The 25,665-nt window shown below is 42.5% G+C and overlaps 1 protein-coding gene across 4 annotated transcripts in view; it reads left to right on the top strand.

The window, feature by feature from the left end:
* OTULINL (OTU deubiquitinase with linear linkage specificity like) overlaps positions 1-19,928 on the top strand; it is a 44,147-nt gene extending 24,219 nt beyond the window's left edge. For all 4 annotated transcript variants that reach the window (XM_043508457.1, XM_038393393.2, XM_038393394.2 and 1 more), the window contains 7 exons: positions 3,207-3,366; positions 3,477-3,508; positions 3,606-3,697; positions 6,862-7,011; positions 13,452-13,580; positions 16,432-16,704; positions 17,666-19,928. In XM_043508457.1, coding sequence (XP_043364392.1) covers positions 3,207-3,366; positions 3,477-3,508; positions 3,606-3,697; positions 6,862-7,011; positions 13,452-13,580; positions 16,432-16,704; positions 17,666-17,845 — 1,016 coding nt within the window. In that variant the 3' untranslated portion in view covers positions 17,846-19,928. The remainder of the gene's footprint in view (positions 1-3,206; positions 3,367-3,476; positions 3,509-3,605; positions 3,698-6,861; positions 7,012-13,451; positions 13,581-16,431; positions 16,705-17,665) is intronic.
* Positions 19,929-25,665: the final 5,737 nt, after the last annotated feature.

The following is a 25,665-nucleotide window of genomic DNA, read 5'->3' as shown; positions in this document are numbered from 1 at the left end:
AACAGACAACAAAAGAGATTCAGGAATTTTTTTTTGACAAATAGATTCCTTACTAGGTATATTAATACAGAACTCTGAGTAATAATTCATTTAAACTACAATACAGAAATGTATTTCCAGCACCCCTCAGAAGCAGTGCAAAGGCTTGCAGGCATAGGGGTAACCGAGGGGCTGAGGGAGAGGAAAATAATTGCTGGGAATGCGGGAGTGAACCTGTAGGGTGGTTGGGTGTGAGTTGGAGAAGTATGGAACAGTTTTTTTTTTGGTTGGGGGATTGTTAGGGAGTTGGGGAGCCTCTCCCATGCAGACCCATAACCTCTTCCATTCAGTCAGGCACATCTGCCCTTGTCCTCATGTGTCCCTGCATCCCCACTCAGCCACCCCTCCTACACATCTCCATGTGGCACTGCACGCACACTCCTATTCATCCCCCACCCCAGTCTGTCCATACACTAGCCCTTCTGAGCCCCAGTCTATGTGACCCACCCAGCAGCTATGTGTGCCCCGCTTTGTCCCCCACCATATCCCATGTCTCCTCACCTGGCCCCGCAGGCAGGGCACTGTGAGAAACGCAGCATCTCCTCTTCTCTATCAGATGCTGATTGATTGATATGGCCAGTGAGCTGGCTGCCCTCTGTTCTGGTGCCACAGCATTCCCTGGTGGGTGAAAGGCGTAATTGCAGTGCTTCTCCAGCAGAATGTATTTTCTGCTGAGAAAAAGAAAATTTATGGGTGACATGAATTCTGCACGTGCACAGTGGTGCAGAATTCCCCAGGAATAACTTCTCTTATTGAAGGCACACAGCCTTGTGCCTCCCAACCTCCCATAGGAGAGCATCAATATCTTACTTAGCCCATGTCTGCAATTCAAAATTATGTCAACCTAACTTCAGCATAGAGTCGCTGCAGTTATTAAATCACTTGTGCGTGTGCACACTTGGCTTTTTGTGTGAGCATTGCGCCTCCTCACCGGGGGTGCTTGTATCACTTGTATTGTTCATGTGGGGCATTGTGGGACAGCTCCTGAAAGCCAATAACAATCGACATAAGCATAACTACGTCAACATTGACTCTATGCCACTTGGGGAGGTGGTGTTACTAAATTAGCATAGATAGACACTTAAGGTGGTGGGAGCCAAATTTAAGTGAAGACATTTGCACAGCTAGGTTGATGCAAGACAGCTTACATCAACTTAACCTTGTAGTGTAGACCAGGCCAAAAGAACATCCGAGTTACTTATTGCTATGTTATTACACACATACCAAGAGAGGAGTTTCCCTGGGTTTCAAAAGAGGCTCCTCTGCTTTTTTGCTGAATCTCTTAATACAGTGTCAATTTCTATTGAGAAATTCTGTTTTATGTCTAAATTAAAGGACTTTTTCAACACTGGCAAAGTTCATGTGAGCCTCCCTGTAAAATATGGAACTGGAACAGAACCCTTAGATGTCAGGAATTTGCTCACATGTATTTCTACTATTCTACAAAACACATTACTTTGAGAAAAATACCAGTTCAGTCCTTTTAATAGTCCCATTCTGTGCAATCAAAATCAAATGAGAGTATTGTGTATATATATGGCCACCATAAATAATGCAGAAAAAGACTTGACAAGTTGTTTTTTTCGTTTGTATCTTCACTTGTTTTTGTTTCAATATGTTTGATTAATTTGATGTGGATATTTTAAGATGGATCAGCATTGGGTTTGCTTTGTATCATGGTGGGAAAACTTAGACAACCGAATGTGCCAGGTAATGAACAAGAGTTGTAAACTGTTACAAGGGGCTAGTATAGTTAACAGAAGCTTGTATTATAAACTTCCTGATTTTTTTTAAAATCATCCCTTCACCACAGAAATAGAGGAAGTATAAAATAAATCACTGTAACTCTATTAACCTCCCAGGACTTTTCCCCTCAAACAATGTGTAAACCTCATACAATTAGTCATAATTTAGCTGCTTTGAAATTTATTAAAAGTATCCTTCTTTGTTTCCATAGATAATCAGTGCATATGCTCTGAATAGAGATGCCATAGAATATTTTCATATTCATATTCCACAATTCATATTGCACGGGCAAGGCAATGACCACAGGTGGTGTCTATAGAAAGAAACAATCAGCTCAGGGACTCAACAGTGAATGACCGTCCTCATGATTAAGAGAAGTCTTTTTTAAAGTCAGATGATGCTTAAAATATTGTACTAAATGAAAATGCAAGAAAGTTATGTCCTGTTGCTTTTTTTTGGTTGGTTAATGTTCATTATTACAGATCTGTTGATCCTTTGATGTAAATGTGTTAATATTTGAAGCAGTTGTTGGTAGAGCAATAGTTAATCATAAGTTATAGGAATGTACTAAGTCTAAACCAGTGGCAAATTCAGCAGTCAAGGAAGGTAGAGTAAAGCTCTCTACAGCCACTCAGTTCATGTCCTTTTCTTCAGGGTGGGTTTTATTAACAAAAGATTTAAAAAACCTCAAAATAATACAGAGTTTTAGAGCTGTCTTGCTTTCTCCCAGCTGGGAAATAAGAGTGAACGCCTTTCCTGGCTGGCTAATCCCTAGACCTCCTGCTAGATTGTCAAGGTGGAACTTTCTTCAGGGTCATAAATTAATCTTCATCTTCCCAATTAGGCCCAGGATTATTCCTTTATGTGTTTTCCAGTCACATGATGCTAAATTGATCATTCTCCATCTTTTGCTCCATCTGGAGAATACAACTCCCTTGGTCTTAAAGGGCCAGGCCTCAGAACAGGACATTGCGATGGGTGCACATGCCCAAGAACCAGCAATCAGTTTTCAAAACATCTTGGTTTCCCTATTGCTGATCTCCAGTGTTGTCAACTCTGACAATTTGATTGTGAGTCTTGCAATATTTGTTGTTTTTCTTAAAACACCATCTCCTGGATTCAAGTGATTAGATGAGAATCTCAGCTTTCATTAAAAAAGTAAGTTTCTAGCCCTCATTGTTGCAGAGAAAAGTTTGAAAGCATGACTCAAATGCACCCAAAAGGTTCAGAAAGGAGCGGATAACTAAAATGAGCCCCCAAATTTATCATTTCTAAAAATCTCATAGGTTTTAAGCTAATCTCATGGTTTTTGAGGACTGACTCATTTTGAATGCTTGGCAACATAAAGTCATTAATAGTAGGGGTGTATAGAGATATTGTGAAACAGTGAGATATTGATCACTTTTTAATTTTTGTTTCAGGAAGGAACGAAATGCTATCCTGGATGACATCTTTCAACCATTTCTTACATATTGTGTGGCAAAAATTAGAGAGACAACTAATATTAGTCATGTCTTTTCTCCTTGCTGCTCTCTGGTATTGTAGAAGGCTCTATGCATACTTAGCACAGCTGTTGAAATGGTATGTTTTTACTACAATGCCTTTCATTTTCAATTGTATCTTTGTTCTTTCATTAAATATTTACTTGCTGCAAATTCTTTTTGACAGCTGTTTTATCGTTTGCATTTCAGGTGGAGCAGATATCTGCAGAGAAAATTTAAAAGTAAACTTTTTTGTTACCAATCTGCATTGTAACTTTCCTCCTTTATAAATGCAAAAAAGTAGATGTTTAACTAATCTGTGAATTAAATTTGGTTTAGAGAACCTCAGTGTACTGGCAGAAGTTGATCTGCTTGGTTATTGTGCAAAAGAATGGAAAGGAGAAACCAAGCAGGCCAAGCAGATGAAGGCGGTAAGAGTTTCTAAAGTTAAATCTAGATATAAAAAGTTTGAAAAAAAAAAAAATACTGATCTTGAAAAAAAGAATAAATTCCATCCAGTGTTGCTGTAAGCATGTGTTAAGAGCTGTGTGAGATCAAATGAATTTCAAAAAGGGACGGCGGAAAGCTCTCCTTGGATACCCGGTTCTGTATATAGACAGGAGGTATGATTTCCAGCTAGAGTAGATGTACACACACTAGCTTTGATTTGAGTGAGCACGTATAAATCTACCTGAGCTGGACGTTACACCTCCAGCTGCAGTGCAGATGTACCATTACAGGCAAGAATTACTCAGAAATGGACCAGATCCTCAGCACTCTACCAGCACAAACGAGCCAACGAGCTAGCCTAACTGGGCAGCTGGAGATTCCCTTGTCATGGAAGAATTCATGGCTGCCATAGAACTAGAAGAGCTGGCCACCCTTTGGTGTAGGGCTGTGTTGGAAGGCATACCCAGAGCAGAACTGCACTGTGGTACTCTCAGGCCAGCTGCTTGAAGTTAAAGTAGCCCTGAGCAGATTTAATTTGTCCTGGGCACCAAACTAATTCTCCAAAGGCTCTGGGGGAACACAAAGGTGCATATAACTACTTTTGTTTTCCCCAACTTTGGGTCCTGATCTTGAGCGCAGGTTGGCCAGACAAGACTTGTGTTTAGTCCTCAAAGTAATGGATCTGATTCACTAGCACCCCCCCCCCATTTGTAGGAGGAATAGTTGTTACAGAACTTCTAATTTCTAACTGCAAAGAAACTAAACTAAGTTAATACAAAAGATGAATTGATGGTTTTGATGAAACAAAAACAAAATGCAACCAAGTATATACTCAAACACCTAAGCTCACCACAACTGTCCTAGCAGCACATGATGGGGCAAAGTAATCTCTGCAATACTGTAGCGGGACTCAAGCAATGTGGGCAGCAAGTGCCAACATGTTGAATTACCCCCAAAACCAAACTGAGCCTGATGCTACAAAACCAAAAAGAAAGAGACACCAGTTCTCTTTTGTCCTTTCTTTCGACTGAACCACTGATCAAGGAAGAGAGGCAATGATATTTTACTGTTGGTCCACAATGACTCCTTCTATACTTGGTTTTATTTTATTGTAAAAAGTGAAAACGAGAGTTTTTGTAGCCTAGAATAACGTGTACACAATCTACCTGCTATAAATTTCAGATAATCATCTTATTACATAGCCAAATTTCTGGATTACACCCCAAGTACATTGGCATAATGCTATTACAATTTGTTTTAGTAATCCATATATTAAAACCTCTTTGAAAATGTACTAGTCTGAAGAACTGGAATCAGTTTAATGACAAGTGATTATTTCTAGTGGTATCTTGTAGGAAGAAAAAAGGATATTAAACACAAAACGCCAAGATAATGTGACTTTTAGTATAGTTAAAACCAAACCCCACAGCATTGTGACTTCTCACTCTATCCTTAACTCACTCTGCAAAGGTTTGGGTGTGGAGTTTACTTACTGTCATGAATTGTTTCACATGCCTTAACTCTCTGACTTTTCTCAGGAAATGTGTGGGTTTGAGCTAGGCACTTCCTATAATTTCAGCAAGACTACGTTTAATATTTAATGAAGTGATACTGAGGGAAAACTTGTGCGGCTTGACCTTTTGCACAAGTGTACCTGGGAATGTGACTATTAATAGTATTATTTTTGGAAATGTAGCAATGACCCTCTCATCCCACTGTTTGGAAAATAGGTGGTGGTGGGGGCAACAGCCTAGCAACTAACAACCTGGCAATGCTGGCATGCTCCCAGTTCTCAGGACTGCTGCTGATTCAGTTTAGAGGGGGAGGGAGTCTTTGTTTTAAATGCATAGCTGTCCTTTCTAGAATGTTGGAGCATAAAATATGCATTTTGGGTTTAAAACGTTTATTCTTTATCGGCCCATTATTTTTCTGGCAGCCAAAGAATGAGGCCAGAAATTTCAGTGGTCTCATCCTGGCCTGTAGTTTGCTGGCATAGTCAATTACAGGTTTACATAATACAGTGAAGATGCCAAACAACGTGTTTTATGGGCACAAAAGCTTTTAGAAGTTAGAAGCCATATTTGGCCATCACAGTGGGTCATGGGGATTTAGCCTAGTAATTGCCATGGATGTGAAGAGTTGTGATTATATCCCAGTTCCCTATCTTTTTAAAATAGACTAGATGCAATGTGGTGGATTAGTTTGCTCCGCTGCAAACTGCTTGTCAGTAGTTATGCTATTGCTGCATGTACCAATTCTTAACAAAATCTTCAGAAAATAAATAGTGAATGAATAAATAGTATCAGTAATGGCTAAAAAGACACAAGAAAGCACTTCCCAGAGATCACAGAGGGTGAAATAAATATTGAGGTTATCATTCAGCATTAAAGCATTTTGTGCCAGCTATCTTCAGATAGAGAATCAATTTAGTAATCCAGTGACATAATTTTTATAATGGAAGGGCTCCATCTGCTGTACATTGCTAGATACACAATTTTAGAAGAGAAAACAATGTGGTATGAACCTAACATCTGGATCCAAATTTTCTTTTTGAAATATTGACATTGTCATATGAAGTTCTGCACACAAAAGTTGTGATCTTTTTCTCAGTCACCTTGATAATAAATTCCTAGCACCTCTGAGTGCCTAGGAAACAGATGTTCATCAAAGATTAGGACTGTTAGTATTAGACTGACAGCACCAGTGACTCCACAAAAATTTTATCAAACCTTTTTGGCCATAGCATTTGCTGTCTCCTGTTCACAACATATAAACTGGTAAATGTCAATTTCAAGTTCGAGAAAGAGAAAAAAATATTTAAATATGCATTGAATTATACACACAAACAGATGATCATAAAGATCATTATGGAAATTGGAGAAGTACAATGTCCAGACCATGTATAAACATGTTGAAACTGGTAGAAAGTGTATACATCTATAGTGAAATCAAATGTCTTCTGCTTTCCCTTGTACTAGTGTTCATCAGCAGAAACTCCACTGAGGTCAGTAGTATTACTCCACTGAAAACAGAATTTTTATAGACCCTTAAGAACATGTTGAAATTAGCCTCAAAGCTAACTTCTCACTGGTTCATTCTAGGATTTAAGATGCACGTTGTTCACTGTTGTTTTGGCCTTTTTTAGGCTTATAAAGAACTATTTTGGAGATACCATATTAAATATATACGACAAGTCAGAAGAGATAACTACTGTGCATTAAGAGCTGTGCTGTTTCAGGTATTCAGCCAGGGCATTTATTTTCCATCATGGATGAAGGAGCGAGACATTTTAAAGGTATGTTTCAGTTGCTGAAGCAAATAAAATTTACATGTCCTTATATTATAGAAGGAGGATTTGATCCAGCAACAACATCTCTAAAACTGCTGTACTCCATTGCAAGTGTGGGTCGAGCGTACAGGGGGGAGCAAGATAGATTAAGCACTATGCAAAAGTGGAAGCAAGTATCAAGTCCATTGTGTTTCCTTATTCTTAAGAGTACAAGAATAAATGAAGGGGAATGGGTGAGTATACTATAGTATAGTATACTATACTATAGTATCATGTCTGAGGGGACATGGGTATAAGGGCTATTTCTATCATGCTAATAAGGCATAATAATACTCTGTGTGGTCCCATTTTAAGACTTATGCCTGCCACTGGACAGGAATTATTATTTACTATTTGTATTGGGGTGCTTTGAGATCCCAGTCTGGGGATTGTGCTCTTTATTGGCTAGTTATCTATTGAAAAGGCCATAAAAGCTCTTATGAAGCTGAAAGTCAACAGAGCTTTACCATTAGCTACAGTGGTAGATGACTGGGGGTTTCTTTTTGAGTGCTTTTCTTTTTTTGTAGTGCACTTCAAGTTGTATATGCGCTCCATGAGCCTGGGTCCAGAGACTTTTCCTAGCAGTGTTTGTTCAGTCCATTCATGTGCTCTGCACCGAGGGGAAGAAGGGGCTGCCAGACCACGGCCCTCTCCGTTCTTCCTCACTGCTTGAGGTCTGGGATGGAGCCTCAGGTCACTGCGTCTTTTCAGCCTTTACCTGTAAATAGTTTAGCTTACTATATTTTGTGCCCTCATTGAACACCCCTCGTGTAGGGCAGTGATCCTCCCTTCTTCACCTCCTCTCTCCTTCTCCCCCGCCCCCCCGCAGCTTCACTCTGGGGCAGGGAGAATATGCCAAAGGCTCCCGGTTTCAAGAGCTTTGTGGACTGCCAGGGGGACTTCCAAGTAAATGACAGTAATGACTCTTTTTGTACCACCTGTGGGAAGCCCTTATCCCTACCAAATGCAGTACTTGTAGGTCATTTCTACGGAGGATGAGGCAGTCAAGGGAGATCTGCCTTATGATGTTTCTCATGGATAGGTCTATGAGGGCAGCTCCAGATTCTGACCCCTATATGTTGGCCTGAGGAAGGTAGGAGTGTGGCTTTAGCTGGTTGCAGGCCTCTCCTCACAATCCCCCGTCGGCTCCAAAAGACTTGGGTGAGAAGACCTGGGATTAAAGCAGAGGAAAGGAGACACAAATACTCTCATAAAAATGAGGGGAAGTTGCTTGTCCAACTCCTCTAAAAAGAGACAGAAGTCCTCTTCCCTCTCCAAGGTGGGGGAAGCCTCGTGCTCTCGCTTAGCAGCATTTGGCACTGTGAAGGATCAGCCTAGGGCATCGACTAAGGGCAAGATCCTGTTTGGGACCTGCACTTTGGCACCTCCAGCGTCCACATCCAGACTGGCATCCTCGGCTCCCTTGACCATGGCACCAACCGCCCTGATGGTGGAGAAGGAGGTGGGCCTCTCAGCTTCAGCTCACTGTTTGGCACTGGATGACTTTCTGATCCGCTAGGAACCAGAGTCACTGTTGCTGTCCAGATACCTGCACCCAGTTATACCAACATGCCAATCGATACCAGCCTGTATCCCATTGCTGAGCTGGGGTCAAGCCAGACTTTCGCCAGTACTGTTCACTAATAGAGACGGCATCACCACCTCCTGGTACTGAGAGATCCCCATTGGACTCAGACTCAAAATCCTTTGACTCTGGAGGTACCAGGAACAGGAGGCCTGTCTCCATACTACTCCCCAAGGTGACTTTTGTGAGGGTTAAGCCCAGATAGGGCATCAGGAATCTCTGAGTGTCACAGTACTCCCATCCAGGGAATATTCACCCTATTTGTATTGGCACCCATCATCTTGGGGATGCTATGATGGGGTATGAGGCTCTACAGTGGCAGTAGTGGGGCCCGGAAGATCCCCCTACCCATTGCGTTTTGTACCCACACTGAGGGACTTGGGAGCCCAGGGAGATAAATCTCTTCTGTGGGAGGAAGAATCTCCACAGGCTCCCTGGAACAGTGACAGCCTCAGAAGATGAGGACCAGCCTGGGCAGGAGGAGAGTGCATCGGTGAGCTTATCCATATTATTTCCAGAGGAAGCAGTGATACCAGCTTCTCCACAGTGCCTGGTTGCCCCTAAGGTCTTCCAGGGCTTGCTTAAGAAGCTGTGGAGGCCCTGCACATCCCCCTGGAAGAGGTCCTGGGGAGTCTGCATAGACTGCTGGACATTCTGCACAGCTTGAGCCCAAGCAGGGTGGAGCTGCCAATTAACAAGGCCATCCTCAAGCCAACTAAGACACTTTGGCAGATGCCGGCCACCATTCCTGTGGTGTCCAGGTGAGCACAGGAGGAAGATTTCATGCCCACAAAGGGGTCAGAATATCCTTTTTTCCCACCTGACCCCCAGCTTGCTAATGGTGACAATAGCAACAGAGTGCAGTAGGCAACAGCTGCCAGATCTATGCCTCACGAAAAGGCGGCTAAGAGAATTTTGGGAGGGAAGAGTACTCTTCGCCTTCTCTACAGTTTCGGATTTTGAACTGCCAGGTGCTGATGGCCAAGTATGACTTCAACATCTACAATAGGCTCATCAAATTCATCAAGATGATACCTCAGGACAATAGGAAGCAGTTTCAGGCCCTAATCAGTGAGGGAAAGCTAGTGTCCAGATCCACCCTCCTGACAGCCCTAAATGTGGCAGACACTGTGGCATGGTCTGTGTCTATGGCAGTGGCAATGAGACATTAGTTCTCTCTTCATCAGGGATCCAAAAGGACATGCAATTAATGATGGAGGACCTTCCATTCGAGTGTAACAAAGAGTTTAGCATGAGGATGGATGAATTCCACCATTCGCTAAAGGACTCCTGAGCCATGCTCAGTTTAGTTGGCAATTACACATCTGTGATGAAGCGCAAGTCCATCAAGCCACAGTTCAGGCAGAGGTCCACCCAAGCCAGTGTTGTGTCACCAGTGGCAGTATGAACTGTGCTAGAGGAAGCAGAGGAGGAGTGCCCAGGAGCAATCATCCTTCATATCCATCAGAGTCACAAATGAGCATTTTACTGGGACTCTTGAGAACCAGGCACCAACCAGACCAATGGATTTAAGCTCCTCCCGTGTTTCTTCAACTTTTGAAGTGTGGCTGCCCCAGTACCTACCAATCTGGAGAGAGACACGACAGACAAGTGGGTACTAGAGGTCATCTTGGGATATACAGTCCAACTTTTGTCCCTCCTCAATCCCCCTTCTCCATTCTCTTTCATGGACAACTTTCACAAGCAGGTTCTTCAGCAGGAGGTGGAGGCCGTCATGCAATGAGGGGGCAATAGAATCAATGCCCCTGACAGCAAAGGGAAAGAGTTTCTATTCGAGGTATTTGCTCGTCCCCAAAAAGATAGGGTCATAGGGGAATGGAGACCTGCTTTGGGCCTCAGGGAGCTGAACAAGTTTATCTGCAGCCTGAAGTTCAGGATGATCACCCTGGTTTCAATTTTTCCCTCACTAGATCTTGGAGATTGGTTCATGGCTTTCGATCTCTATTTCCACATAAATGTCTACCCACCACACAGGAGATTCCTGAGACTTGTCACTGGGCAGCAGCACTACCAGTACTCGGTACTTCCTTTCAGACTTTCAGTGGCCCTGAAGGTGTTCACCACAGGGCTGCTGGTGGTAACAGCGCATTATCCCCAGTAGGGGCTATTAGTGTACCCCCACTTAGATGATTGGCCCCTCAAGAGGTGATCTTGCTAGGAGGCACAGGTGTCTGGTCACACTCCTGGACCTGTTCAAAAGACTGGGTCTCAGAGTGAACTTGGACAAGTTCACTGTGGAATTAACACAGGCTATAGAGGTCGTTGGGGTACGGCCGGACCCAGTGTCATATTTGCCAGACAATCACTTTGTTCCTGCAGGCATGGCTACGGATGGTGTCCACACAGTCTCAACTTGCTAGTCTCTGTTTCCTGAAGGGTTGTAGACTGCTTTGGCCAGTGTGATGACAGGAGAAAGGTGTGTGCCTGGATGTCCTGTTCTGTTACCTGCTGTTGGCTAGGACTATGACCACAGACACCTCTCTGTCAGGCGGAGGAAGTCACATGGAGGGGCAGATGGACCAAAGGATATGGTTCCCTCAGGAGTGAATTTTCCACATCAGTGTGCTGGAGGGTGAGGGTGGTTTGGCTGACCTGCCAGCATTTCCCCCCTTGCGTTTGGGGCGAATTTGTCCAGATGCTGTTGGACAATATAACAGTGCTCTGTTACATCAACAAGCAAGGAGGTGTACAGTCCTCACATCTCTGCGTGGAGACCATCCATGACTGGAATGGGTGCATACCTCTGAACATTGCCCTGAGCAGTCCATCTGCCAGGATTTCAGAACATCCTGGCTGACTCCTTTAGCAGACACTTGTGCAGTGAGAATGAGTGGGAGTTTCATGGCCTGACTCTGCAGGTGGTGTTTCCAGAATGGGTTCACCTAATCACAGACTTGTTTGTGTCAGATCAGAACAAGAAGTGCAGGGAGTTCCCCTCCACAGAGGGGTTGCAGCTCAGGCTCTCTGGGTGACATTTTCCTCATGTGATGCTTGGAGGCTCTAAGGTATGTGTTTCCCCTGATCCCTCTGTGACCACGGGTACTTAAGAAAGATCACGCAGAACAAGGTGCAAGTCATTCTTATGGCACTGGAGTGGCCTTGTCAGTTCTTGTAGCCTATACTCTGTTGCACTTCTGCTTGGGGTCCTCTCTACATCCCATGGTGTGAGATCTCTTGACGCAGGATGAGAGGAGGACTCGCCAACCCATCCATGCTGCACCTGAGGGTGTGGTATTTGGATGGATGTTGAGCCTAAAGAGAGTTTGTTTGGCTGACATGCAGACCTTACAAAGTAGCTGTAGGAAAACTCCACCAGGAGGTGCTACACTATAAAATGGAAGAGATTTGTGATGTAGTATGATCAACCGGGAATCTCCCCCTTGCATTCAGGGGTGCCATACATGTTGGACTACCTGTTACCTTCTAAATCCTCAGGGCTGTCCCTCAGCTTTCTGAGGGTCCACCTGGCAGCCATCAGTGCATTCCACCTGACAGTGGTTAGCTACACTATTCTCTCACACCCGTTTACATCCCAGTTCCTGCAGGTTTCAGTTAGGGACTTCCCTCCAGTGATGAAGCCTGTGGCAGCCTGGGACTTAAACTTGATCTTATTCCGTCTGAGGGGGTTGCCGTTTGAGCCACTGGCATTGTGCTCCCTGCAGCTCCTTTCCATGAAGGTAGAGTTTCTGATCACTATCATGTCAGTCAGGAAGGGACACTAGTGGTGCTCATGGCAGATGCCCCATGCAGTATAACACAAGGACAAGGTGTCCATGAGACTACATGTGAGGTTTGACTTTCACATCAACCAAAGCATCCAGTCACCTATGTTCTCCCCCAAGCCGCATGCCACAAGGGAAGAGGCGAAGTGTCGCTCCTGGGATGCGCATAGAGCTATCGCTTTTACCTGTAGAGGACAAAGCAGTTCTAGAAGTCACCTAGACTCTTTGTCTCATTTGCAGAGGATGATGGGAGAGGCCATTTCCACCGGAGGCTGCCAAAGTGGATCTTAAGCTGCACGGTACTCTGCTACAAGCTGAATGAGATCCCTCTTGGGGGTGGTGTAAGAACACGTTAGATGAGAATCCAGGCATCTTGGGTAGCCTCACTCAGGGATCATTGACATCTAAAGAGCAGCAGCCTGGGGCTTGGTACGCACCTCTGTGAGGCACCATGCTCTGGTCCAAGCATCTGACTTGGATGCCTCCCGGGCTAGGTCAGTTCTGCATTCTGTAATGATGCAAGGCTGCGGGCATCCACCTCCTTGGGAGGGACTCTGGTTGTAAACCATCTGAGGTGCACCATACAAAATGATAAGTACTCAAAGAAGGAAAGATTACTCACCTTGTAGTAACTGGAGTTCTTTGAAATGCTCTTATGTGTCATGCACCACTTACCCTCTATTCCCACTGCCTCGAATCCCATTGTGGAACCTTGTGGTGGTGAAGGACCTGAGAAGGGGATGGTCCAGCAGCCCATTTTATACCCTTGGTAAGGGGCATAAGGAGCACGTGGGCACATACACGGACAAGTAGACACCGCTAGGAAGAATTCTTTGGTTCTGGGTGGGTGGAGTTCATGAGCACCTGAAGTGCACTACTGATCGATACATTTCATAGAATCTCCAGTTATCAGAAGGCAAGTAACCTCCTCTTTTTTTAAAGTTGTAGGCTCAGGGTTTTAATCTTATTCAGATGTGGTTTGTCATTTAAAACATATCTTCTCTATACCTAAATTATTTACAATAGTATATTCTGCTTGTTGTTACAGTAGTGATCTCTCCCCTATTATATTTTTACAGCTCCCTGAAAAGCTTCTGTATTCACAAGGCTGCAACTGGATTCAGCAATATAGTTTTGGACCAGAAAGATACACAGGCGCCAACGTATTTGGAAAATTACGTAAATGTATTGAAACGTTAAAGACACAGGTGACTATTTAGGAAATGGAAAAAAAATGTTAGAAGGGAGGAATGAGACTGAAAAGGGAAATCATTTACTGTCACAGAAGTATCGGCTTTCCATTCAAAACATTGCTCCTGTTGCAATCTGTCAGATGTTACTGGTATTTACTGGATTTATGTATGGGCATAAGTATGTCCCTGTAGCTATTGGTCATCACTATTTTGGTCTTTACATGTTCATTTATTTTCATTTACTGTATATCTTTTTGTTTTGGTTTACCAGCAAATGATCTTATCTCTTTTGAGACGCTGTTGTCATTTGTCACAGGGATGACTACACCTCTGCCCCCATTCAGATCTCTGAGAGCATCCACGTCAGGGCTTTTCGGTCTCTTTGCCTTTCTCTGTCTTGGGGCAGAAGTTTGTGATTTTGGGTCCTTATCACACTACTTCATGTATGCCAAGCACTTATCATAGAAGTGTTGGAGGAAGGTACCTCAGCAGACCATCTAGTCCAGGTCCCTGCACTCAAGGCAGGACTACCTAATAGCGAGACCATTCCTGACAGGTGTTTGTCTAACCTGTTCTTAAAAACCTCCAATGATGGAGATTCCACAATCTCCCTAGGCAATTTGTTCCAGGGCTTAACCACCCTGACAGGAATTTTTTCTTAATGTCCAACCTAAACTGCCCTTGCTGCCATTTAAGCCCATTGCTTTTTGTCATATCCACCGAGGTTAAGGAGAATAATTTTTTCATCCTCCTAATAACCTTTTATGTACTTGAAAACTGGTATCATGTCTCCCTTCAGCCTTCTCTTCTCCGGACTAAACAAACCCAATTTTTTCAATTTTTCCTCATAGACCATGTTTTCTAGACTTTTTTAATCATTTTTGTTGTTCTCCTCTGTACTGTCTCCAATTTGTCCACATCTTTCCTGAAATGTGGTGCCCAGAATTGGACACAATATTCCAGCTGAGGCCTTATCAGCAGGGAGTGGAGCAGAAGAATTACTTCTTGTGTCTTGCTTACAACGCTCCTGCCATTTCCACATTTTCTGTTATTGTCTTTCCCTCCTCATTTAGTAATGGGATTATCCTGTCCTTGGTTTTCATCTTGCTTCTAATGTATTTGTAGAATGTTTTCTTGTTACCCTTTATATCTTTAGCTAGTTTAATCTCATTTTGCGAGATTAACTTTGTCCCTACATACTTGTGTTGTTTGTTTATATTTGTCCTTTGTAATTTGACCTAGTTTCTACTTTTTGTAGGACTCTTTTTTGAGTCAGATCATTGAAGGTTTCCTGGTTAAGCAAGGATGGTCTCTTCCTATACTTCCTATCTTTCCTACGCAGTGGGATAGTTTGCTCTTGAGACCTTAAAAAGGTACCTTTTGAAAAACTGCCAGGTCTTTTGAACTGTTTTTCTCAGGCCTGGTCTACACTGTAGGGGGCCGAGGGATCGATCTAAGATAAGCAACTTCAGCTACAAGAATAGCGTAGCTGAAGTCAACATATCTTAGATTGACTTAGAATCACTTACTTCGCGTCCTCATGGCGTGGGATTGACTGCCGCCACTCCCCCGTCAACTCTGCTTCTGCCTCTTGCCGTAGTGGAGTTCCGGAGTCGACGGCAGAGCGATCGGGGATCAATTTACCACGTCTACACTAGACATGATAAATTGATCCCCAATACATCGATCACTACCTGCCGATCCGGCGGGTAGTGTAGACATGGCCTAAGAGACTTGCTTCCCATGGGATCTTAGCTACCAATTGCCTGAGTTTACTAAAGTCTGCCTTCTTGAAATCCATTGTCTTTATTGTGCCGTTTTCCCTCCGACCATTCCTTAGATTCATGAACTCTGTCATTTCATGATCACTTTCACCCAGGCTGCCTCCCACTTTCAAATTTTCAACTGTTCTTTCATATTTGTCCAAACCAAATCTAAAACAGCCTCTCCCATAGTAGCGTTATCCATCTTCTGAAATAAAAAAAATTGTCTCCAATGCATTCCAAGAACTTGCTGGGTAATCTGTTCTCTGTTGTGTTGTTTCCCCAACAGATGTTGGCCTATAGTAGACCCCCATCATGACATCAAGCTTGTTTTTTACCCCTTTTATCCTTACCCAGAGACTTTCCACAAGTCCTTCTCTTATCTCTATGTCAACCTCAGTCCAAGTATGTACATCTTTGATATAGAAGGCAACACCTCCTCCCTTTTTTCCCTGCAGTTCCAACTGCATCTCAGACACCTGCGTTTCTTCCCTTTGGGAACCTGTGATCAATGATACAGTGACCAACAGCCTTTTAAAAGCAAAGTATACAACTAGAATAAAGCATTAGAGGCGGCGGCGAGGAGTTTAAAACAACAAACAGCCTGTCTTACCCAACTTGCTACAATTCCATAATGGCAATTTAGGCATATCTATTTTCAGGCATGCCCACCGGTCCCTGTGAATGTTTTTTCAGTCTGGTTTCCAAAGAGAATGTCCTTTTTAAATGCTTAAAGAGTTCTTTATTAATCAGTTTTGGTCTTTTGACCCTCTTGATCAAATCAGTTTCATAGACTCAGTGAGGGAGTGAACCTCAGAACTAATAGTTCTGGTATTGTCCCTTTATTTTTTGTAACTAACAACCTCGGGTGGGTTCAAAATGGTGACATAGACATAAAAGGCTTTGAGTTCCATTGCCAATCTCTAAAAGCCATTCAGTTCTTCCACTTATTTTTACTTTAGTTATGATAATGGTTATTGATACCCAGTGATTATTCTTTTTTTAATCCTTATAAAAATAGTTTCCATTAAAAAATAGCACACAAAACATTTATTAGTGATGAGTTAAGCGGCTGATTTGAATTTCTTGTGTATGCTTTGTAGTGGACTGAAATAAGTGGTGTTAAAGACCATGACGAAAGAGGAAACATGTGCAATATCCTTTTCTCTGATGAAAGCAAGGAATATAAGCTGTATGAGGCTATAAAATTCATCATGCTTTACCAAGTTGTGGAAGCCTATGAACAGATGAAGAATGAGCAGAAACATGTACCCATCCTTTTTAGCCTCCTTTTTGCTCGTGATACATCATCTGACCCTTTGAGTTTCATGATGAATCATCTGAATTCCATAGGGGACACGGGTGGTCTGGAGCAGGTAATGGTGTGAATAAAAAATGAGTTCTAGCAGTCTGTGTTTTCTGAAGGATTAGGGATTGGGAATATTTTTGAGTTCTTATTCATTGACTTGATGTTCTTAGTATACTTTAATACTAGGACTGCATGAAAAATGCATTGTTTTTAGCACACCTAAACTGTTTGCAAATTCAGGTAGGATTTGGCGAATAGTTTCAACCAGAAAGAAACTGGAAGACAAAGTTTGGAAATATCAAATCATTTTGTTTTGATATTTTTTAAATGAACTGTTTTGACATTTTCTGAACAACAAATCATTTCTAATCAAAATTTTCTAAACAGTTTGACCCAAAATACTTTTTCTTTTTCTTTTCAGTGAGAAAAAACAAAAAAACTTAGTTTTGTTTTGAAACTGATTTTTTTTTCAGTTCAGCCACTGATTCAAAAAATCAGCTATTTGCTCAGCTCTATTTAATACATCATCCACGATAGAATTATTTTATTTGGAAGAAAAAAAAGCAAATTTTTCCTAGAGAAAAAGCAATTAAAAAGTGGTGGGGGGGGATTTTAAAGTGTCTCCAAAATAAGTGTCTCCAAATCTTTATACAAATTACTAAAAGCGGTGATATCACTGATATGTAAAATAATATGGTTTTTAGATGAAATTACCCTGCATGTTTGACCTATTTCACCTTTTGCACCTGTTTTTGGTGTGTGGTTTTTTTAATAGAAGCTTTCCAGATAGGCCACTTTAGAAAGTATATTTGCCCTTCTGACAGAGATCTCCTTTGGCTGCTTATCATCTTTGGTTGTGGGAAATTCCTGCTGTTGTAATTCCTAGTTCACTTTTCTTATTACACAAGTAAACTAGTTAAATGACTTACACTAAACATCAGAGCATGATTAAAATGTGGGATGTTTTTCCCCCTAGTTTCCTTCTTATAAATCTATAAACAAATGTTTACATCTTTTTCCCCCCTTAGGTTGAAATGTTTCTTCTTGGATATTTACTTGAAGTAAAGATAAGAGTTTACAGACTGTATAAGTTTAACACTGAAGAGTTTAAAGTAAACTATCCAGAGGAGTATCACAGGGACTGGCAGGAAGTCTCTCTTCTGACTGAGGATGACCGTCACTATCATATCCCCATTATTAGAATATAAGACTGTTTTCTAACCATGAAGTACAAGAAGTGACCATCTCCAGTAAATTATCACCTTTAAGCCAAGTCCTTTGCCAGCAACAGTAAGATGTCAAGTAACATAAAATAATGACTACAGGACACACAGGTTTATTATGTTAACACTTTGCTTGCTTCTACTGACCCATATCACCTGTGATCTGCCTCAGAAAAACAAAAAATACATAATCATACAATCAGGACAAACTGGCATATTAGGGTCCTCAAATGAAAAAAATAGGGTAAAATGCGTGTGAGAAAACATTTTCACTAGATACTTGATAGTCACTTGTTGAACTAAGTCCAAAAGATGTGTTGTGTATAAACTTACAATGCCAAATGATACCTATTGTTTGTTTAAGAAGGGTGCTTCAGCCACTGACTTGGGAGAGAAACAAAAGCAATAATAAAAAGAAATAACTTGCAGTATAGCTTTACTCAATGTATACTCTTCCTCCTGCCCTCCCCCATCTCTTCTTTTTGGAAGGGTCAGATTTAATGTTACCTGTCAAAAGTATATAAGGGATCTTCTTTGCAATTGGTTTGAGAAGGCTGTGCACTTCAGTGCATTTACAAATACTGGCTTTTCACAACGTTAACTCTCTGTACATTATATACATTTAGCAGGACTCAATTTCCTATGCTTTTTTTGTATATACGATTTAATAACTTTGAGTTACTTTCCTTAATCTTGACATCAAGTTTACTTCTAGTTTTTGAGAGTCTTAAGAAGTGTCCACTATAACAAGCAAATTGTCTTAAAATGTGTTGAAATAGCAGCAAAATTAGGAAGCTTAACTTTAATGAAAATTAAAGTGATAACAGTTTAGCAATATGTTTATTTGTGGCATATGAACATTATCATAAGTAAGGCTGCGAGTTTGTCGTGGAGGTCACGGAAGTCACAGATTCCATGACTTTGCAGGACCTCCATGACATTTGCAGCTTCACCAGCAGTCTTGGGCCACCGCGCCCCCTACCCCAGCAGCAGCAGCAGGAGTTCGGATGTGGGAGGGGGCTCAGGGCTGGGGGTTGGTGCACAGGAGGGGGTGAGGGCTCTGGGTGGTGCTTTCCTCAGGGGGACTCCCCAGAAGTGGTGACATCCCTCAGCTCCTAGGCGGAGGTGTGGCCAGGCAGCTCTGTGCACTGCCTCTGCCTGCAGACACCACCCCTGCAGCTCCCATTGGCTGCAGTTCCTGGCCAATGGAGCTGTGGAGTCGGCACTCGGGGAGGAGGCAGCACGCAGAGCTGCCTGGCCACGCCTCTGCCTAGGAGCTGGGGGAGGGGAATGTCGCCACTTCCAAGGAGGCACGGAGCCAGGTAGGGAGCCTGCCAGCCCTGCCAATCCACCCCAGCATCTGCGGGGGGTCCCGTGCCGCACGCTGCTGCCTCCCACCCCAGCACTAATGGTGGCCCCCGGGATGCCCCCCACAGCACCGACGGGCCACACACTCCCAATATTTAGTCCGGGGTATATAGTACAAGTCATGGACAGGTCACAGGCCATGAATTTTTGTTTACTGTCCATGACCTGCCTATGACTTTTACTAAAGATACCCATGCCTAAAACATAGCCTTAATCATAAACTTCAAATTATTTGAGTCACTTCTCTAATAAGATTATATATAAAGAGAAGAGTTTTTAATAAGAAACAAACAATTTTCCTTTAAATAACATTGAAATTATCTCCAAAGATGCATATAATGTTTCTCTTGTTCTCACAGGAGATAATTTACCAGAATGAAGTGGTGAATCAGGTCCTCAGGAGTTAAACCAATTATATATGCTTTGACTACATAGAGACTGAGCTATTCATTTCTGTAATGAAAAGCAAATTTTTCCTCTTATATTTCTTTGCATATATGTATATATATTTATAAAGCAAACATGGATTTGGTGAGTACTGTAATTGTTTCGTTTCCTGAAAGTTTTATTGGATTGTGGATGGTTTGTTCAATAATTTGTAATCTTTTATTAAAACTGTTTGATACATATTTTTTTCCTCTTACCAAAACCACATTTCTGATTATATTTTATTTATTAAAAAAACCTTTTTTCCTGAATTGAACATGTTGTTCTTCTGTTTTGGTTCTGTTCTATGTGGAAGTTTAAAAATTGTTCATAGTAGCATACTGCTGTTATTTACTGAATACCAACAGGGTACTCATTGCTTTACTTATGTAAATAGACATGGCTCATACCCCAATAAGATTATAATATAGTTTCCATGCAGACAGATATGTATGCAAAAAGTGCAATTTTGTGGAAGTATTTGCTATACTTTTATGAGTACTTAAAAAGTTTATTATCTGTCTATAGTATCTAGACATGGTAATTATCATGACTAGCAATATACAAGTACTATAACTGAAAAAATGAATTATGTAAAAAATACATTACTTTTTTTTAATTTATTTTGAATACAAGTCTTTCCAAGAATGTTGTTAAAAAAAAATCCTCTTAGGTTAAAGTGCTTGGGGGCCCCTATTGAACAGTTTAGAAAACAATATGGGATAAAAATAAAATCAGTCAAAATATAGCTACAATGCTGGCAATTCCTTAGTACTATAGAACCTGTGGAATAGTCTTCAATATTTTTATTAAAACAGAGATTAATGGCTAATATGCAAATACCCAGTTACCCACTGACTTAAAGCAAGCTGGTTGTACCATTAAGAGCTGGCTTGAGCAGGAGTGCAGATGCTGGGAAGGATAATAAGCAGGAAGAAGGTCCTTCAGATAGTTGGATCCAAGTCTGTAAGAAGCCTGTGCTGCAAAAGTAGCAGGGGTGTTCTCCATTGCCGTGCCAACCTGTGGACTTGGGGGCTGCCTTTCACTCTTTGCGATACTTGGTGCAGCACCTGGAATACTGCTAATTCCTCCATTTTTCTTATGAAATTCAGAAATTCCAGGAATTTTGTCAGAGGAGCTGGCAGCTTCCAGGAGCAGAATTCATTTGGCTTGTGCAACTAAACTTCACTACATGTGTTCATCGTATCACTTCCTTGAATCCTAGTTTAACAGGGCAGTGGCCCTGGGGTGCACACACAGGTCCTAGTCCACGTCTTGCAGTCTTTCAAAACTTAGAGCTGTAGGTGTAGGTCATATACCTGCTACTAGTCATGTGCTCTATATGAGAAATTGGATATAAGGTTTTCTGCCTCTTAGGGCAAGTTTGCAATACAGCCGCTACGCATGTCCAAGTGTGCCCAAACTCCCTGTTGTCCACACTGAAACCCCTGAACCGCCTGTCTCGAGGCAAGTAGATCTCAAGATGGCTAGCTGTAGAAGAAGATTGAGAGGTGACTTGATTATGGCCTATAAATACCTTCATGGAGAGAAGATAGTGAGTACCAAAGTGCTTTTTATTCTAGCTAAGAAAGGCACAACAAGAACCAATGGCTACCAGCTGAAGCCAGAGAAATTCAAATGAGAAGTAAGGCATACATTTTAACAGTGAGGGTGATTAATTACTGGAACAAATTACAGAAGAAAGAGGTGAATTTTCTGTTTCCTGATGGTCTCACATCACACTTGGCTGCCTTTTTGGAAGGTGTGTTTTAGTGAAACACAAGCTATTGGGCTTAATATGGGGGTAAGGGTGTGAAATTTCATGGCCTGTGAAATAGAGGCCTGATTAGGAGATCTAATGGCCTCACAATCTATGAATCTATGAAAAACTCGGGGGTGAGTAACAGACTCTGCTGTTTTACTGGGAAGCCTCCTTGCTCCCCAGAATCAATAGTGAGCAAGGGGGCGATCAGGGGAGCAGCTCAGATATCCAAGCGGGCTGTCCAGGGGCAGACATCAGCCCTGCAAAGGAGAGGTGGGTGTGGCAGTGACTTCACAAGGGCCTTTGGCAGGAACTCAGCCTATTGGGCAAAGGTGGTGAGGAGGCTGTGACTCACAGAGCTCCCTTGACATCAGCCAGGCAGGATAGGGGTGCAGGGCAGTGGGAACTTTGGAGACCCCGGTAGCACTGTTGCAGCAAGTCTTCTTCTCACCGTCTCCCCTTCAGGACTAAGAGAGGATTTGTGTTCATGCACCTGAGTGCTAAGGAGGAGCTTCTTTGGGAGTTTTCTTCTTTCCGTGTTGATTTTGTAGAAAGCAGACATCCCCTGTGTAGAAGGTAAGATTCTCAGTGAGGGTTGGAACCTGTTCAGTCTGATCCATACATTGCCAGCCACGCTCTAGGCTTGGAAAATACAGGTTAAGCTGTCAGAAAAATGTCCCACCTAGGACTCTGCCCCCTTAGTAACTGGCTCAAAATGTAATTGTAAATAAGGAATCATTATCGAGCGGGTGTCTTTCTAGTAGGGTCCTGCAGGGATCAGTTCTTGGAGCTAACCCTGGGCCCCTCCCTTTGTGCCTGAGGCCCCTCCCCTCCCCTTCTGCCTTCCCGTCCCCCATAGGAGCCTAAAGCTTCCCCACCATGGCCCCGAGTGCCGGACGGATGGGCGCGGAGGGGTGAGGCCCCAGTTCGCCGCAGCCTCAGCTCCCACAGCCCCTGGGCAGCGCAGCCACCGCGCCCCCAGCCTCAGAGATCCGGGCGGCTGGGCCGCACGGTCACCGCGCCCCCACCTCCAAGTGGCCAGGCAGCGCAGTTGCCGCTCCCAGAGCCTCAGGGCTCTAGTCAGCCCGGTGCTCAGGCAGCCAGCGCCCGGCAGGCAGCATGGCCGAGCACCAGCCGTCCCAGGTGGCTCTGAGTTCCTGCTGGAGCCAAGAGGCATGCTGGTCTGGGGGCAGGGCCACGGTAGGCTGTTTGGGGAGGCAAAGCCTCCCCTTGCCTAAAATACCCACTGCCCATGACCTACGCTATTTAACATTTTGATCAGTGTCTTGGAAGCAAATATACAATCATCACTGATAAAATCTGCAGATGACGGAAAGATTGGGAAAGTGGTAAATAATGAAGAGGACACGTCACTCATACAGAGCCATCTGGATTGCTTAGTTACCTGAGCACAAGCAAATAACATGCATTTTAGTATGTCCAAATGTAAAGTTATACCTCTAGGAACAAAAAATATAGGCTGATCCTGAAAAAGACTTAGGGTTATGGTGAATAATCAGCTGACCATAAGCTCCCAGTGGGACACTGTGGCCAAAAGGGCAAATATGATCTTTGGATCCATACATAGCAGAATCTCAGGTGGAAATAGAGAGGTTCTGTATCTCTGTACTGGGTACTGGTGTGACCACTACTGGAATATTGTGTCCAGTTCTGGTGTCCACAATTTGGGACAGATGCTGATAAATTGCAGAGGGCTCAGAAAAGAGCCACAAGAATGATTTAAGGATTAGAAAACATGCCTTATAATGACAGACTCCAGGAGCTCAATCTATTTATCTTAACAAAGCAAAGGTTAAGGGATTAACATAAGGGAACAAATATTTGCTAATGGGCTCTTCACTTGAGCGGACAAAGGGTATAACAAGATCCAATAGCTGCAAGTTGAAGCTAGATGAATTCAGACTGGAAGTAAGGTGAACATTTTTAACAGTCAGGGTTTGGAGCAATTTACCCAGGGTTGTGATGGATCCTCCACAACTGGTATTTTTTAAAATCACGATTGGGTGTTTTTCTAAAAAATCTGCTCTAATTCCTATACAAATTATTTTTGAGGGAAGTTTTATGACCCATATTTACACAGAAGGTGAGAACTGGGAGTACAAGGAGATCTACCGCACTTGTGCAGGTCAACTGATGCTGTCTGTTAGAATTTCCAGACTCAGGTGCATGGCGTGCATATGTGCCCATGTAGGGACTACAAATAAGGATCACACATCTTGAAGGACTTCCAGTTATAGGTAGATAAACTCTATTTCAAAGTTGTTTCAGGTGAAATGTAGAAGGGATAAAAATGAAATATAGGTCTGTCTAGTAATTTTATTATGCAAGTATTTTTATGCATCTTGAGTACTTAAATTGGTGTCTATTGAAAAAGTATTATGACTAGATGATCAGAGTGGTTCCTTCTGGCCTTGGGATTTATAAATCTGTGACACGCGGGGGGGCATTCGGAATTTGTCCTTTTTGTTTCCCTTTTCCTCCTCTCTTCTTCTTTTTTCTTGTTCCATTACCCTCTGCTGCTCTTCTTCCTGAGGAGGGTGGGGCTGTTCTCCAGCTGTCATTGTAGGAGGCCCTCACAAAGACGTGGGGCTGGAATAGTGCGCTGACAGAGATCTCCACCAGAGTGATCTCCTCTCGTGACTAGTGCTGTCTTTTGGCCATCTGTTGAGAATGCTCAGCCTCCAGTCCCTGAGAGTCTCCATGCTGATTGGGTGAGCTGGGGGTTATTACTGAGTTAAAAGGGAGTTAAAGTCATTGTTGGCTGAGTGCAGTGAGGCCTAATGCTCAATTCAATGGCATTTCTTTGTCTACTTGTAATGCGATAATTTTTGAAGACTATGTCCAATTGATTCCAAAATTTCAGGGAATTTCTAGGTATCGGTAGGAAGAATCTTGTTGATTCTGGTGACAGCTAGAAAAAGAAACCATCAGCAAAGCTTGGTTTCCACACTGTGCCCATTTAATTGGTGCTGCAGGTAGAGGTGCACTGTGACATCAGAGTTAACTGAGCCAGTCAATGCTAATTCTGTGCAGGTGATTTACATAATTCAACCCCATTGGTTAAAGGGAGTCAGCAAATGATCCTGCAGGTTTCAATGGGAGAGATGACCAAGGCAGGCAGCAGGCTTAGGGTTTATGCTCAGGGTTATTGGAGTGAGTGAGTGATGGGTGGCTGAGTTACCCCTGATGTCACAATGTTACTGCTCAGGCTCCTCTGCCTGCAGTGCCGCACGAGCAGTGACTGTCAGGGGGAAGGTTTTGTTGATCTGAAACTTATAAAACAAGAAGAGCAGAAGAGGAATGGCTTGGATGATTTGTTTATAAAATGTAGGTGTTGTTGCAGTATCCTCTGCAATTGCTACTGGCTCAGGGACAGACACAGCATTCCTGCCCCTCCCCACACCTGTTAGCTGGGCCTGCATAAACAAACAAGTGTCTGACCCTCTAGTTAGTCTTTTTAAGACTGAGCAAATAATATACAACACATGATTGATATGATGACCTTTGCTGCCTTCTCTCCTTTAATGGAATATGAGCAGTTTATGATTCTCGTGAATAAAGTAGTTCTTCTAAAATCAAGGTGAATAAAAATCAATGGTTATTTCAAACCCAAAACCCCCAAAAGGGGATTTTTTAAATATTTAAATAGGATTTTTTAAATGTAAATTAAAGCAGGTTTATTTTTTGAAAAACAAACCTATTGGGGATTAAATTTGAAAGTATGACAACCTATATTAAGGCCTAAAGTTGCTTTAAACTAATTTAAATTAAATAAAAACGTTAAGAAGTCCACGTTTGCTACCAAGTTTCAAAGGCAGTCAAACCACTGAACGGTTGGAAGTCATTGGCTAAGGACCTGAAACTGAAATTTGATGAAATGCTACACCAGATTTTGGCAGAAACAGCTTCTTCTGCAGGTGCAGAAAGAATATTTGCTTCATTCAGTTGATGCAGCTAGTTCAGTTCAATGACTAGTTCATTCAAATTTAAAAAACTGACTGGGAGTTGAAAAAGCAGGAAAGCTTCTTTTCCTCTTCTAATCTATGAATAAACACTAGCTAGGAGAGGAAGAGAGCTACTAGACATTATGACCATGAATAATCAGTTCAATTCACTAACTAGAGATACTTGCTTACATCAATTAGTTTTCAATTAAAAATATGTTTCAAACAACTTTTTTGTTTTTATGTATTCTACACATCCAGAAAATCAACATGTTTTAATGGTC

This window comes from Dermochelys coriacea, chromosome 2 (genome assembly GCF_009764565.3).
Source record: "Dermochelys coriacea isolate rDerCor1 chromosome 2, rDerCor1.pri.v4, whole genome shotgun sequence".
NCBI lineage: Eukaryota > Metazoa > Chordata > Testudines > Dermochelyidae > Dermochelys > Dermochelys coriacea.
The sequence above is the reverse complement of the archived record's forward strand: the minus strand, read 5'-3'. Positions and strand labels throughout refer to the sequence as shown.